General features: G+C 39.0%; 3 protein-coding genes across 3 annotated transcripts; all 3 read left to right on the forward strand.

Annotated features, from left to right (window-relative positions):
- The first annotated feature begins 538 nt into the window (after positions 1-538).
- LOC137721861 (RNA-binding protein) lies at positions 539-3,503 on the forward strand. Its single transcript, XM_068460887.2, has 5 exons — positions 539-752; positions 848-953; positions 1,496-1,745; positions 2,997-3,134; positions 3,237-3,503. The coding sequence occupies exons 1-5, from the start codon at positions 667-669 to the stop codon at positions 3,356-3,358; spliced, it is 702 nt and encodes a 233-aa protein (XP_068316988.2). The 5' UTR covers positions 539-666; the 3' UTR covers positions 3,359-3,503.
- A 425-nt stretch (positions 3,504-3,928) lies between these two features.
- LOC137722525 (neurofilament light protein) lies at positions 3,929-6,999 on the forward strand. The gene is made up of 2 exons (XM_068461549.2): positions 3,929-5,107; positions 5,290-6,999. The coding sequence occupies exons 1-2, from the start codon at positions 4,100-4,102 to the stop codon at positions 6,559-6,561; spliced, it is 2,280 nt and encodes a 759-aa protein (XP_068317650.2). The 5' UTR covers positions 3,929-4,099; the 3' UTR covers positions 6,562-6,999.
- Positions 7,000-8,153: 1,154 nt separating this feature from the next.
- Positions 8,154-12,038, forward strand: LOC137721719 (cyclic nucleotide-gated ion channel 1). The gene is made up of 7 exons (XM_068460744.2): positions 8,154-8,331; positions 8,568-8,976; positions 9,320-9,496; positions 9,990-10,273; positions 10,566-10,680; positions 10,910-11,170; positions 11,421-12,038. The coding sequence occupies exons 1-7, from the start codon at positions 8,303-8,305 to the stop codon at positions 11,841-11,843; spliced, it is 1,698 nt and encodes a 565-aa protein (XP_068316845.2). The 5' UTR covers positions 8,154-8,302; the 3' UTR covers positions 11,844-12,038.
- Positions 12,039-12,688: the final 650 nt, after the last annotated feature.

Genomic DNA, 12,688 nt, shown 5'->3' on the forward strand with positions numbered 1-12,688 from the left:
TACAGTTTAGTGATTCTGATGGTATTCCTTTTCAGTGAGAGGTTTTAGGTTCGATTTTCGTCAAAGTCAAATTTAAACCATATTATTACTAATCTATTGTGAGCTAAGCCCATTCCCTCCCTTAATGTAGATAGTATCACTTGTTTAACCAAAAAAAAAAAAAAAAAACTCTTATGAGGTATAACTCTCACATCTATTAATCTTGGTCCAGTGTAAAAATAATACCACGAGATTTAAACTTACAAAGGATGCTGGTAAAGAGAGGGAAGGAGGTTGATATTATTACTTTTACTTTTGATCTTGTGTGTTGTATTGAGGGACAAACAAACATTTATAAATCTGACAACACTTAACATACATAAAGAAAATATTTCATCTCCCTAAGACTTTTTCATCTAAAACTTTCAATGGTTGTCATCAACATCCATATTAATTTGCTTCCTTATACAATCATATATGTGACATTCACGCTATATTTCATAACAATATTAGCATTTTATGTTAATATTATCGATGTGATTTTAGTAGAAACTGAAAAGCCTCCGCCAAAACTTGAAACCTTGCCGCTAAAACTTCAAAAATAGGGTTTTTAAAGAATATCACTTTCCAAAGCTCCAATGCCGAACTAAGCAGAGGAAATCCCGAAGAAAGAAGATTAGCGTAGAAATGAGGTCAAAGAAAGCTCCGGTGGCATTTAGGGCGGCGGGGCAGCGCTCACTGCCTTCATTATTCTCGTCTTGCTCAAAAACGCCGTAAGGGAAAAGTCACCAAACCCAACATTTTTATCTTTTGTCGATTAAATCGGAGCTGATTTTTGTTAGATACAATTGTTTTTGCATGGAATTAGGGCCAATGTTGCAGAAGAAAATCCAGATAAAGGCTACACTGTGCCGCTTTCAGACTCTTCAGAGAAACAGCTGCGCCGGACTTCTGCAAAATCCACCATAGTAAAGGTACCCGTTTGTTACCTTCTGTTTGGTTGCTGAGAAAATTGTGAGGGAAAGAGAGAGACAAATCAGATACTGGGTTTTATATTTTCTTTTCGGATTTACTGTTTTCTCTTATTATTAGAAGCAAAAGAGGAATCTTGCAGGCTACATTTTACCCAAGTGAATCGTACTTACATGAAAATTTGCAACTTTAAGTTGCCAAAGTCAAATAGTCGTATTGTAAAATTACTAAATTATGTCAATTGAGAAGTGATTTAGACACACCTATTTGACCTTCTACACACCCCTCTTAATTTGAACTCGTTGATTCTACTTTGATTGTTCAATCTAACGGCTAAAAAAAAGAGAGGTGTGTTCAAATCACTTCCCTTTTCTCAAATTTAGAGCTGATAATGGAAAGTTTGGAACTTGATTATTTCCTTTTAGGTAGTTCCAGGAGTTGGATGTAGCATGTGGGTCTATAAAACAAAACAAAAAGGATGTGCATTTAGGTTCCTATTTTGATTTAAAATTTGGGGTTTGAATGAAATTGGTTTAATTCTCAGGAAAGGTTAAGGCCCTTCTCATCTGTATTTGGGTCACGAGATTCAAGTGAGGCCGTTGACGAGCAAGTTGGGGCAAAGAAAGGAGGGGAAGCAGAGAAGAACCATGTTGCTGCTTTAGTGGCTCTCGAACTTTTCAACCATACTGATCTAGGAAAAGGACATTCTGTAGGTCCATCCACTGCTGGTGAAGTTGAAAGTTCTAATGAAGACGTAGTTCAAGAATCGAGAAAAAGGAGAAACCCTTTCGATGGTTTGCTTTCGCGTCTCAACTTTTCTTGGTGTTACATCTTCTAGAATGAACTAAGCTTCTCTTGATGATCATTATTTTGGTTTGTCTTCATAGAGAAATATCATTGAAAACTGAATTGTTTCTTTATGTTGCAATAATCTTGGGGGAAAACTGAAAACCTTATTAAAACAGCCTAACTCAACCAATTCAAAAGACTTTTTCTTGTTCAGGACTGGGGTGATGTTTGCTAGATCTTAATACGGTATAAAATTTGGTTGTTTAGTTCTTCATAGAACCAACAAGCACAACAAGCGAGTTTAGCAAGTTTTCCATTTCTTCAGGTGCTACTTCATATAGTGTATTACATTTCAAGAACGCTTAACGTTTATGAAATGTGATTGTGCCCATTACTTCTAAAATAAGTACCAATATAAAATGATTGCAATGGTAGTTTGCTTGGAGAAGTGTACATTTAGGGTGGGGAGTTGTAAAATGAGGTGTAGCCAAGGTGTTAAGAGCAGTACTTCCTTGTCTCTATGCACTACAGGAGATGCATATGTATGAGTTATTGTTATAGATATGCATTTGGATTTTCCACCGTACGTTGTGCAGGTCTGACTCTCAGTTTTATACATTTCTTAATTGCCTCAAATTTTAGTCACAGGGATAAAGTTAAATTGTAGAAATGATCTAGTACTTTCTCTGTGTTGGTATCTGATTGAGTAGCAATCTGGCAGAACATTCCATGAATGTTTTATCAGTTGATGAGTGCTTTCATTTCTGCGTAGAAATGTTTGTGGATATTTGCCAACATGCGTTACTTACATCAAGCATGGTTCAGGGGATTTCCATATCATCAGCATGTCTTTTCTTTTCGCGTTGGAATTCTTAGATTCTGGAATCGACTTGGATTTCATATCTTTAATAGACTTTTTGTCTCTCTTTCTGTAATTTTGTCATACTTCTTGAGAAAGGAAAAAAATAATAATAAGTGCCATGCATTGGCCCAGAAATTTGGATTCAAGAGAGGGACAAGTTTGTGAGATAAAGCAGAAACATGAGAGATGAGCTGAGGGTCTCAAATTGCAAGTAGAGTTGTAGTTAGCATATACACCACAAAAGGTATTGCATTGGGTTGTTTGACATCTAGCAGGAAACGTAACTTTTGCAGGCAGTTAAAACGTTTGTTTACTTAATCAACTTACGTATTTGGTTATAAATCTGATCCACCTCCCCTCCCCTCCCCTCACCTCGTCTTTGTCTTTGAATTAGGTGGTGGTTACAAACCCATTGTAAGAAAGAATTTCACAGTGCTAGGAGGTGATCCAACGCCAAAACCGAACCAGAAAAGGATAAGGAACGAGAGCTTGATCATAGGCAAGGAGAAACCAGGGCCTGCTTATAATCACTGTGAGTATGCTGCTACATAATCTGTGAGTCAGAAACAGTTACTTGTTCATGTTTCTTGTGAAGCTGCACACATTATTTCCTTCTTTTTGGTGGTAATGACAGATGCAAGCGGACGTGGGTGGTGGGACTGCGACCGGGAGGGGATTGACAACGAAGAAGTAGGACTGAATGAGGTGTGGGAAGGAGTCGGATCTACCACATTGGGAGGAATAGAGTGGCATTGATCTTGAGATTCTTGACTTGAGGCTACGAATATTTACTTATTTAGTAGATGACCAGATGTCGTTGTTGTATAATTTAAGATATATCATTAAGAATTGAAGATGTCATGTTTACCACTTATGCTCTTAAATTAAAAGTTTATTTTTTATTTTTATCAAAGGATGTAAAAGTGTAAACTAGTTTTTATTTTTTAATTTTTTTTAACAAATGACATTTAAGGGATGGGATGCGCATAGCCTCACAATAGGCTAGCAATAATGTGGTTTAAATTTGTATTTGGCGAAAATCAAATTTAAGACTTGTTATTTATTAGTAAATAGGAATACTATTAGAACGTAGTTAAAGTTAAAAATAAAAAATTGACCAAAAAAGTTGGGAAAAGGATTCTTGCCGGATTCTTCTCCTGGGGATCTCGAGAATTCTGTGATCGTGGTTGTTAATCATATATTGTGCAGTTAATTTTCGTTAAATAATATTTATATTTAATTTTAAATTTTAAATAATTTTTAATTGTATGATATACAATGATACGAGATTCTTTTCCAAAATGTTGAAAAGTAAAGGGACGTTTTAGTAAATGTCAGCATTCAAAACTAACCGGGCGTTAAGGAAGTAAAAATCTGTTTCCTTTCCGCTCCAGAGAGGGACCGACTCAATTCCTATAGACAAAGGCGGCTTCGTCCTTGACTCCAAGCCTCAGGAGTAATCAACCAGAGCAATCGATTTTCGAGGGGGAGCCATTAATGGAGGTTGACGAAATGGATTCCCTCTTCGAGGGCATGGTCTTGTTTACCCCTAACAATTCCGGTAATAACAGTCTACCCCAATTGGAGGATTTGGAGAAGCACCATCTCCCTGATCACGGTGGTCAAGATCCAGCCCTTCAATCGCACCAAGATGGAGATGTTCCTCCACCTCCGCCAGAATCATCGTCCTCCGAGCCTCTTGACGAGAACCTCTTCTCCGACCTCACTCTCCAATTCCAGAACCTACCAGAACCAGAAGATCCACTAACACAGACACACGACGACCTTGTTCAGAATCAAACCCCCGCATCGAAACCAACACCGCCTGCGACAGCATCCAGACAGAACTCCTCCACTTCCAGACGGAAAAAGCGAGCCGCTGGCCTCCGCATCGGATACGCCCGCGATGCCTATTCCAGTTCCAGGACCGATGATCCCGATCTCGACGACGATTCCCTCCCCTACACCTCCACCTCCATCGCCACCACCCCCGTGGTCCCTACTTCCACTCCATCTTCTGATTCCACTCCCCCTCCTCCCCCGCATCCGCCTGTATCCTTATCAGTATCGGAACCAGAACCAGTACCAGTAGAAGTGGTCGTAAATGACAAAGAAGCCCCTCCTGAGCTCCGGTTGGACCAGAGCAAGGCTCTGATCGCCGACAAGCTCAGTCACGCTCGCCAATTGGCCGCCTCCATCTCCGCCGCCAGGAAGGAATCCATTGCCAAGAGAAGGGCAGCATCCGAGCATCTCAATTTGGCTTCTGTCAATGAAGCCAATCTCGAGAAGCAGCTGGAAGAGGCTTGCGAGGCTGAGGATTTCGACACTGCACAAAGGCTCAGTGACAGCCTTGCAGCTGCTCAGAGCCAGAAGCAAGCTCTGTTAGCCGCCCTCAGAGATGCCGAGGCCGAATGTGATGCTGTGGACACCAAAATGCATCAAGTTCTCCAATCCCAAATCACCGCCGAGGAAGAATGTGCTTCTCTGCTTCAACGCTTTGCCACCGTATGTACCTCCTGCTCCACCTTTTGATTATTTGCTTGCAGAAATTAATCGTCTTTAACAGCATAGACTACAAACAAAATGGAGATAATGGAATGAATGGCAATTGTGAAAGTTATGACATGACAATGATGACATGTAGTAATGAGTAATGTGATGATTGTTTGATTCGTTCGATATCACAGGATGCCTCGAATGATGCAGATTTGGTCTTACAAACAGCAGAAGCCCACTCTTCAAAAGAAACAGAAGAATGGCTTTCATCAACTGAAGCCTTGCATGCCAAGAAAATGGAACTGGAGATTGAATCCCATATCATCGATGATGCTGGGCTTGTCTTGGACTCTTCCGTTGACACTTTGGTGGAGGATGACAAGAGGGAGAAAGAATGTCTTTGTAAGAAAAAGGACGTTCTCATGGACGAACTGGAGAAGCTACTTGCTTTGGTGAAACAGAAGGAACAAGAGATTGCACAAAATGATCGTGACATCAAACAAGTTGAGGAAAGGATTGATCTTGCTCTTTCTGGCTTCCAGGACATGCAATCCACCATTCAGGCCAAGTCCACCAACTTGCAAGCGGCCCTCTCTAAGATAAACATAGAAAATGAGGCTCTGTCAACAAAAAAGATGGAAATCAATGCCTTCGTCATTCAGGAACAAGAGAGGGAAGCAAAGTTGAGGGAACTGGCCAGGGCTTCTGCAGAGGAAGCAGAGGCATACCAACAAGTTGCTGCTCTTAGAAAAACTCTCATGTCCTCTATTTTGAAGTCCAGGGAAGATAAGATCACACTTGCAAAGACTGAGGAAGAGCTCTCCAAGGATGTTCAAATGCTCCAACAGAATGTTTCTGCCTCAAGAGCTTCACTGCAGGAACTGTCTTCGAAAAAGTCGAGCATTCAGCAAGATATAGCATCCTCTAAGCAGAAAATTATTTTCATAGACAAAAGAATTCCAGAGCTGGAAGCAGAAAAGAAAGTCGCTGCAACTGCAAGAAATTTTAAGGAAGCAGCACGACTTGCTGCCGAGGCTAAGTCATTGAATGTTGAAAAGGAAGGGATACAGAATGACATGGAAAAAGCCATCTTAGAGCTTGAGAAGCTCGAGCAAGAGATAAAAGAGACTATTAACAGATTGCAGGAGACAGAGGGGCATATTCTCTCCAAGGAAAAAGAGCTAGCTACGGCTAGGTTTCAGAGGTTGCTTCTGATATCTGGGATTGCTAAAGCAGAAAGAGAAGCTGCTTTGGAGTTGGGTAACCTTGAAGAAGCTAACCTTCTGCTTGCGGAGGCTGAAGCAGCAGACTCTGAAGCAAATAAGCTTCAACCGTTACACGATCTCAAGGTGGAAGAGGTTGAAAGATTACCAAAGCAGTTCATCTCCGTGGAGCTTATATCTAATCTTGGGAGGCAGCAGTTAGAAGAATTAGCAACGTCAGTGCAACCTTCTCAGGGGTGACGACTTGCAGAGCTAGAGTCGAGGATTGATTTGTTATTGATCTCTGTCGAGATTGGAAATCATAAGTCTACAAAGAGTTTGATAGGAAAAGCTGTAAGAACCGCATTAAATTGGGCATTAAAAAAAAAGGTATCCTTCTTCATGTACTAATACTAGAAGAGGTAAATTAGGATAGGAAACTGAAATTTTCATTTTTCTTTTTCCGAATTGGATGTGTTTTGAGTGTTTTCTTTGTGGGTTTCTCAAATTATGAATCCCCGCCAAGCTTATTCCGGTAACTTTTGTGGAGTTTCTATATTCCCTGTTTTTTCTTTCCAGAACTGTGATGTGGTTCTGGATTTGTTTCTTTTCCTTCATTTTATGTTGCTTGTAAACTGTTGGGAGCCTTTACCCTTTTTTGATAGATATTGCGATATCCTCAGTCGAATTTTAATGTTATTGGGATTGTGTATTATAGCCTCTAAAGTACGGTTGCTCTGGGGCACTCTCACCTGCTACTGCCAGGATTGTGTTGAATTAATACCAAAATTTTGACCCGTTCTTAATGTTAGGAAAAGTATTTTTCCATTGATAAAATGAAAAGAGTGACTGAGATTAGTTATGAATCTTTGACTGAAGCACCAGCACTTGCAAGTGCATCTGCGATTTCTTCAATTTGCTGGAGATATTGAGCAGCAGTTGATTCACCTTTAACAAGACTGCAAAGACGAGATCGAAGCTTGTGAATGTGAGATTGAGAAGCAGTTGCAAGTCGTGATTCCAATTTCGACCAAAGTTCTCGAGCAAAAGTCACACCAACCGTGTAAGGAATTAAAGATTCAGAAAGAGTTGAATTAATCCAGATAAGAATGTTTTGATCATTCTCAAACCAAGAGACATAGGCTGGATTGAGAGTGGCAGTCTGATTCCCTGACGAATCAAAAAGAAATTTAGGTGGTGCCGCCATAGTTCCGTCAATTAGACCAATGAGATTGTAACGACGGAAGATCAGAGAAAACAAAGCACTCCATGTAAGGTAATTTGTAGTAGTGAGCTTGATTGGAACCATGGATCCAATATTTTGTATCGTAATGGAAGAAGAAATCGCAAAATTAGGGTTGGGAATTGCATTAGGAAACGGATGAACAGGAGAATTCGATTCCAAAGAAGGAGATGCAGGGTCACTATAGCTGTAGGTTGAAGAAGAATTCGCGTTTAAGATCAAGAAATCGATCGATTGATCGAAGAAGATGAAGAAGATTAGGCGGTGCAAAGAGAAGCAAGAAAATTGGATCAAAGAGATGTCGGGAGACTATAGGCGGTTGATACCATATTAGGAAAAGTATTTTTCCATTGATAAAATGAATAACATTACACTTTGGGTATTTATACAAAAGCTGTCACAGCTAACAGAAAAGAAAACCTCCAAAACTAACGAAGATTCCTTAACCTTTAAGTATTATCTCTTGTAAGTGCAATTACGTTTTTATCCTTAATACTAAATACTGAAGGCTTTTCATAATACAAAATGTGGGCCCGACTGCAGAGGAAGTCGTTGAAATCAATTACAAACACCTCTGTTCTAGGGCCCCCCCTCCCTCCCTCTCTAGCTAATTCCACATTGACTCCTTTCTGTCTCTCTCCATATTTGCAGGAGACTGGAGTCTGGAGTCAACATTATTCAGAACATTGACATATTTTAAGAAGCTACATTGGTCCGTTAATAGTTCAGAGGATCTTGCATCAAAACTAAGACTGAGCTATGGAGAACTCCGAAGAGACGGTTGTGAGGTTGGTTTATATAATTCTTTGTTTTCTTATGTCGAACAATAGGACTCGGAAGCTATTGGCCTGACGGTATTTCTCTTCCCAATGTTGTAAGAAGTTCGAATCTACCATCTTAGTCTGGTGGAACCTCTACCAACTTGGAAGCCCCACTATACCGTATATTACTTCAATGACCGTTTTCATGTTTCCTCTTTCTGACGGCTGCAATGCTTATGTTATTTCCCTTGTGTCATTTGTAGTATTGCCGAACACTGTACAGCGGAGGCCACAATGAGGAGGAAACTGCTCCTTGTGATATGGAAGAGGATGTTTATAATATCATGCGTCTTTGCTCTTTTCCTAGATCCTTTATTCTTGTACATTCCTATCATCAATGAGGATATCAAGTGTCTCGAGTTGGACAAGAAGTTGAAGAATACAGCTCTTGCTTTGAGATCATTCACAGATCTCTTTTACATAGCGAACGTTATTATTCAAATTTATTTTGAACCTAAAGCTCGGGCATTTAGGATGATGGGGAAGTCCTATTGCAGTACGATAGTTTTGACTAAAGGAGCGATATTAGTTGAGGATGCTCTGGATTTGGCCAAGTGGATTTGGCGATCACACATCCTAATCGACATTCTAGCCCTTCTTCCCATTCCCCAGGTACAATGAGACGCCTTTGCTTTTCTAACCTCTGTGGCTGTTAACGTGTAAGGAGGATTGGATTCTCACATGTTAGGATGTCAATTTTACTATAAATGCATAAGATATTTGCTTGTATAGGCATATAGAACTGGAAATTACTGCTAGACCAGGATTCAGCTGATTACATGTGATATATTTCACTTTAGGAGAGGTCAATACCCTAATTGATTCATCTCTTCGCAGTGTTGGAAGAGGTTCCAAGTTTGAATCCCCGACCCCCTCCCTCAAGTGATAACAAAAACATTATTTACACAATGACGAGATAAATAACTCTTTGCTTAAGCCTTTGTATTGTGTGTAGGTACTAATTTTCATTTTCTTCACAAACATGAGAGGCTTCAGGTCAAGGATAGTTCCAAACTCTCTTGTTCTATTTCAATATGTGCTGCGGGTTCTTCGCATCTACTTATCGTGTAAACAGCTTGAGAATCATGTTCAGTCTGTCTTCAAATTCTTTACATTCATCCTTGCAAGTCATGTAAGTTCCAATCTCCTCTTTATTTACTTAATGTAGTTACTCTATTAAAACGTTTGTCCTGCAAGTCATCCATGAATGATAAACGTACATGTTGAAAAATGAAGTTGCTCGTAGTCTGCATCAAGAATTGTATTTCAGATTTAATGATGTATATACATTAATCGCAAGTGTTAGATGAGGCAATGCCACCTATTTCTGTCCATTTAACGGGTTCAGATTGCATTATCATGAGCAATGAGTCACTGCCTAACTGCGACAATCTAATGCTGCTTGGTATGGCGCTCTCAGATCTTTCAAAATTTAACAGCCTTGTTTTCTTTTTACTTCTTTGGCCTTCAAAATCTGATTGCATTCTTCATTAAGACGTTGTGAAGCTTTTATTTCGTGAAAACTTAATAAACGTACTTTCGTCCCCTTCAAACCAGTTACATTATTTCAGAATTTTCTCTAAAATCCAATCATTATCATTAACTAATTTATTGGTCCTTTATAGGTATTTGGTGCCCTTTGGTACTTTTTCTCTATTCAACGAGTAACAGACTGCTGGCAATTTGCATGTCGGAGTACAAATGGCTGTGAAGCTAGTTCTTTTGACTGTGACGATCATGCGTTTAGAAATATCACACCTGTAAATAATTTATGTCCTATAAATCCACCCAATACAACACTCTTTGATTTTGGTATATTTCTTGATGCCCTTCAATCTGATATGTTGAGATCAAGCGATTTTCCACAAAAGTTCTTGCACTGTTTCTGGTGGGGTCTGCGAAATCTTAGGTATGTAATTGCATATAGAAGGCTCAACTATTTGATCTTGCATATTGAACTATATTTTGGGTGGGGGTGAACAATTACGCAATCAATTTTGCTATTGTAGTATTGTCCATTTGTTCATTCATGCTAAAATGATTATATGCAACTGTCGTTCTCTTGATGTTGGTCAGAATTTTATTTCTTCATATAGAGATGAGATCTTAACCAATGCTTTTGACATAAAGAAATGGCTGTAGATCGAGTTTCTTGTTTGAGCGCATACTTGAGATAATGCGACTTCATTTCATCTTTGCAGTTCTTTTGGCCAAAATCTGCAGACTAGTACCTATGCATGGGAAGACCTCTTTGCAATTTTTATCTCAATAATTGGCATGCTTCTCTTCTTAATATATCTCAATGGAATTATGCAGGTTGGTTTTTAGTCCGTCTCCGTAAAACAATAATCTTGAATGGTTGCTACGCTTGTTCACTGCTTTATTTGTTATGAAAACAATATTAACTTGCTAATATGTACTGAATCTACTCAATCGGGTGACTGTAAAAGCTTTCTCCGTTGTTCATCACAACCTAGAGTTTTGTCATGCATTCTCAGAATTTAATGAATTGATCGATCACCTAGCTACTTGTTCTGGTATACAGACATATATGTTGTTGTCAACTGAAAGATCAAGGGAGCAAAGGAAGTTGATGAAAATGGAGAGGAAGAGAGGTCCAGCGATAGCATCGTGGTTACATAACAACGACATCCCTTTGAATATGAATAAGATGATCATGTCATGTGCTCTACGGGAACTTGATGCGAACAAGGATGTCAATGTCGAGAGTATACTCTCTATTGGTCTTCCCTTAGAATGTCTCAAACTCATCAAACGCCATCTCTGCTTGGCTACGCTGAAAAGGGTAAGTTTTTCTTTCCATCAAGAAAGACCCTTCACAAAAAAGTTCTGATCATATCCATCATAGTATGTTGAATTCTTCTACACTGGTTAACCACACATTTTAAAACGCAGATATGCAGTCGATATTATTGATAGTTTAGATACTTTGACCTTACAGATATGGATATAATGTACATTAATGATGTGCCTTGTTAGATTTATTAACTCTGTTTATTTTTCTTGGGGAATAATGTATCAAATTCTAACCTTAGGTACCAGTGCTTCAAGCCATGGATGACGAAGTGTTGAGAAAAGTTTGTGACGGTTATCTCAAGCCAATGATCTATAACGAGAACAAGTACATTATTCGGGAGATGGAACCAATTGAGAAGATGCTCTTCATCACGCAAGGCACGGTCCGCACTTACAACACTAGCAACATTGGTGGAAGTGGTTTCTCAAGGACTAGCTGCCTTGAGAGAGGTGATTTTCACGGGGAAGAACTTCTAAATTGGGCATTGTATAACGTTAATGTTGCCTCCTCTTCCGATGACTTGCCCATCTCCACTAGAATTGTTAAGTGCAGTACAAAAGTTGAAGGGTTTACCCTCATGGCCAACGACTTGAGAAGTCTCGTCTCTGAATTTTGGACCAATGACATCGACAACCCTCTATCTGTACCGAGCACCCGCTAGGTTGCGAAATCAATATGCTAAGATTTTTGTGGCATGTTGATTTCGTAGTACACCCCCTCTTGCACTGAATACTGTCTTTTCCAGGTGCATCCGCAATGTTTAGAGATTTTTCAATTTGATCGGAACATATGATGGTATACCACGTGTCACTATACAAAGGGTGGGATATGTGTTAAAAAATAAAATTTTTCACCACTTACATAAAAACACGTGATGTACCACTCGTATTCCAGTTACAATGAAAAAAAAATTCACAATGTTAGAGGTAGATTCGGATAAAATTCTATGATACAAATTTACTGCCACCATTACATCTCGGGCCGTTAATAAAGCTGTATGAAAAGGGTTTGGTACAAAAACTTGTTTTAGTTTGAAAATTTTATAGTAACGTAAACCCGTTTCATACGAGTCGTCGTAAATCTGTTTTCAACTAGTTTTAGTCAACGGCTGGCGGAAAATGTAATGTAGATGCAGTGCCAACTTTGTGTAGGGCGGCTCGTAAGTCCATTTGAGACCAACTCCAGCGTGAGGAAGGTCCTTAGGGCAACTTCCTATTTAATTCCCTTCAATGAACGGTAACTGTTTTTAAAGAAGTAATTGCCTTTTGCATCTCCACTTCTGATAAAAACTAAAAAATAATTTTATTTTTAATTTCGGATAAGATTTTTAATTGGTCTTGTTATACCACGTGTCATTAAATAAGAAATTACAACTCAAAATATTTGAGAAAATATAAAATTATGGTGTAAGTTGGAAGACAAGGATAACATATTTATAGAAAAATTAAATCATTTTAAAAAAAAAATAATTTCGGATTTTTTATTAGTTTTTTACTTTTTTTTAAT

Source organism: Pyrus communis, chromosome 4, assembly GCF_041283825.1.
Source record: "Pyrus communis isolate YQ-2024b chromosome 4, ASM4128382v1, whole genome shotgun sequence".
Classification (NCBI taxonomy): domain Eukaryota; kingdom Viridiplantae; phylum Streptophyta; class Magnoliopsida; order Rosales; family Rosaceae; genus Pyrus; species Pyrus communis.

Coding starts and splice junctions, on each gene's coding strand:
- LOC137721719 (XM_068460744.2), top strand. CDS start 8,303: ATGGAGAACTCCGAAGAGACGGTTGTGAG. Junction 9,497..9,989: donor CATTCATCCTTGCAAGTCAT/GTAAGTTCCAAT, acceptor GGTCCTTTATAG/GTATTTGGTGCCCTTTGGTA. Junction 11,171..11,420: donor GCTTGGCTACGCTGAAAAGG/GTAAGTTTTTCT, acceptor TTCTAACCTTAG/GTACCAGTGCTTCAAGCCAT.
- LOC137722525 (XM_068461549.2), top strand. CDS start 4,100: ATGGAGGTTGACGAAATGGATTCCCTCTTCGAGGGCATGGTCTTGTTT. Junction 5,108..5,289: donor TGCTTCAACGCTTTGCCACC/GTATGTACCTCC, acceptor TCGATATCACAG/GATGCCTCGAATGATGCAGA.
- LOC137721861 (XM_068460887.2), top strand. CDS start 667: ATGAGGTCAAAGAAAGCTCCGGTGGCATTTAGGGCGGCGGGGCAGCGC. Junction 954..1,495: donor CAAAATCCACCATAGTAAAG/GTACCCGTTTGT, acceptor TTTAATTCTCAG/GAAAGGTTAAGGCCCTTCTC. Junction 1,746..2,996: donor AAGGAGAAACCCTTTCGATG/GTTTGCTTTCGC, acceptor TCTTTGAATTAG/GTGGTGGTTACAAACCCATT.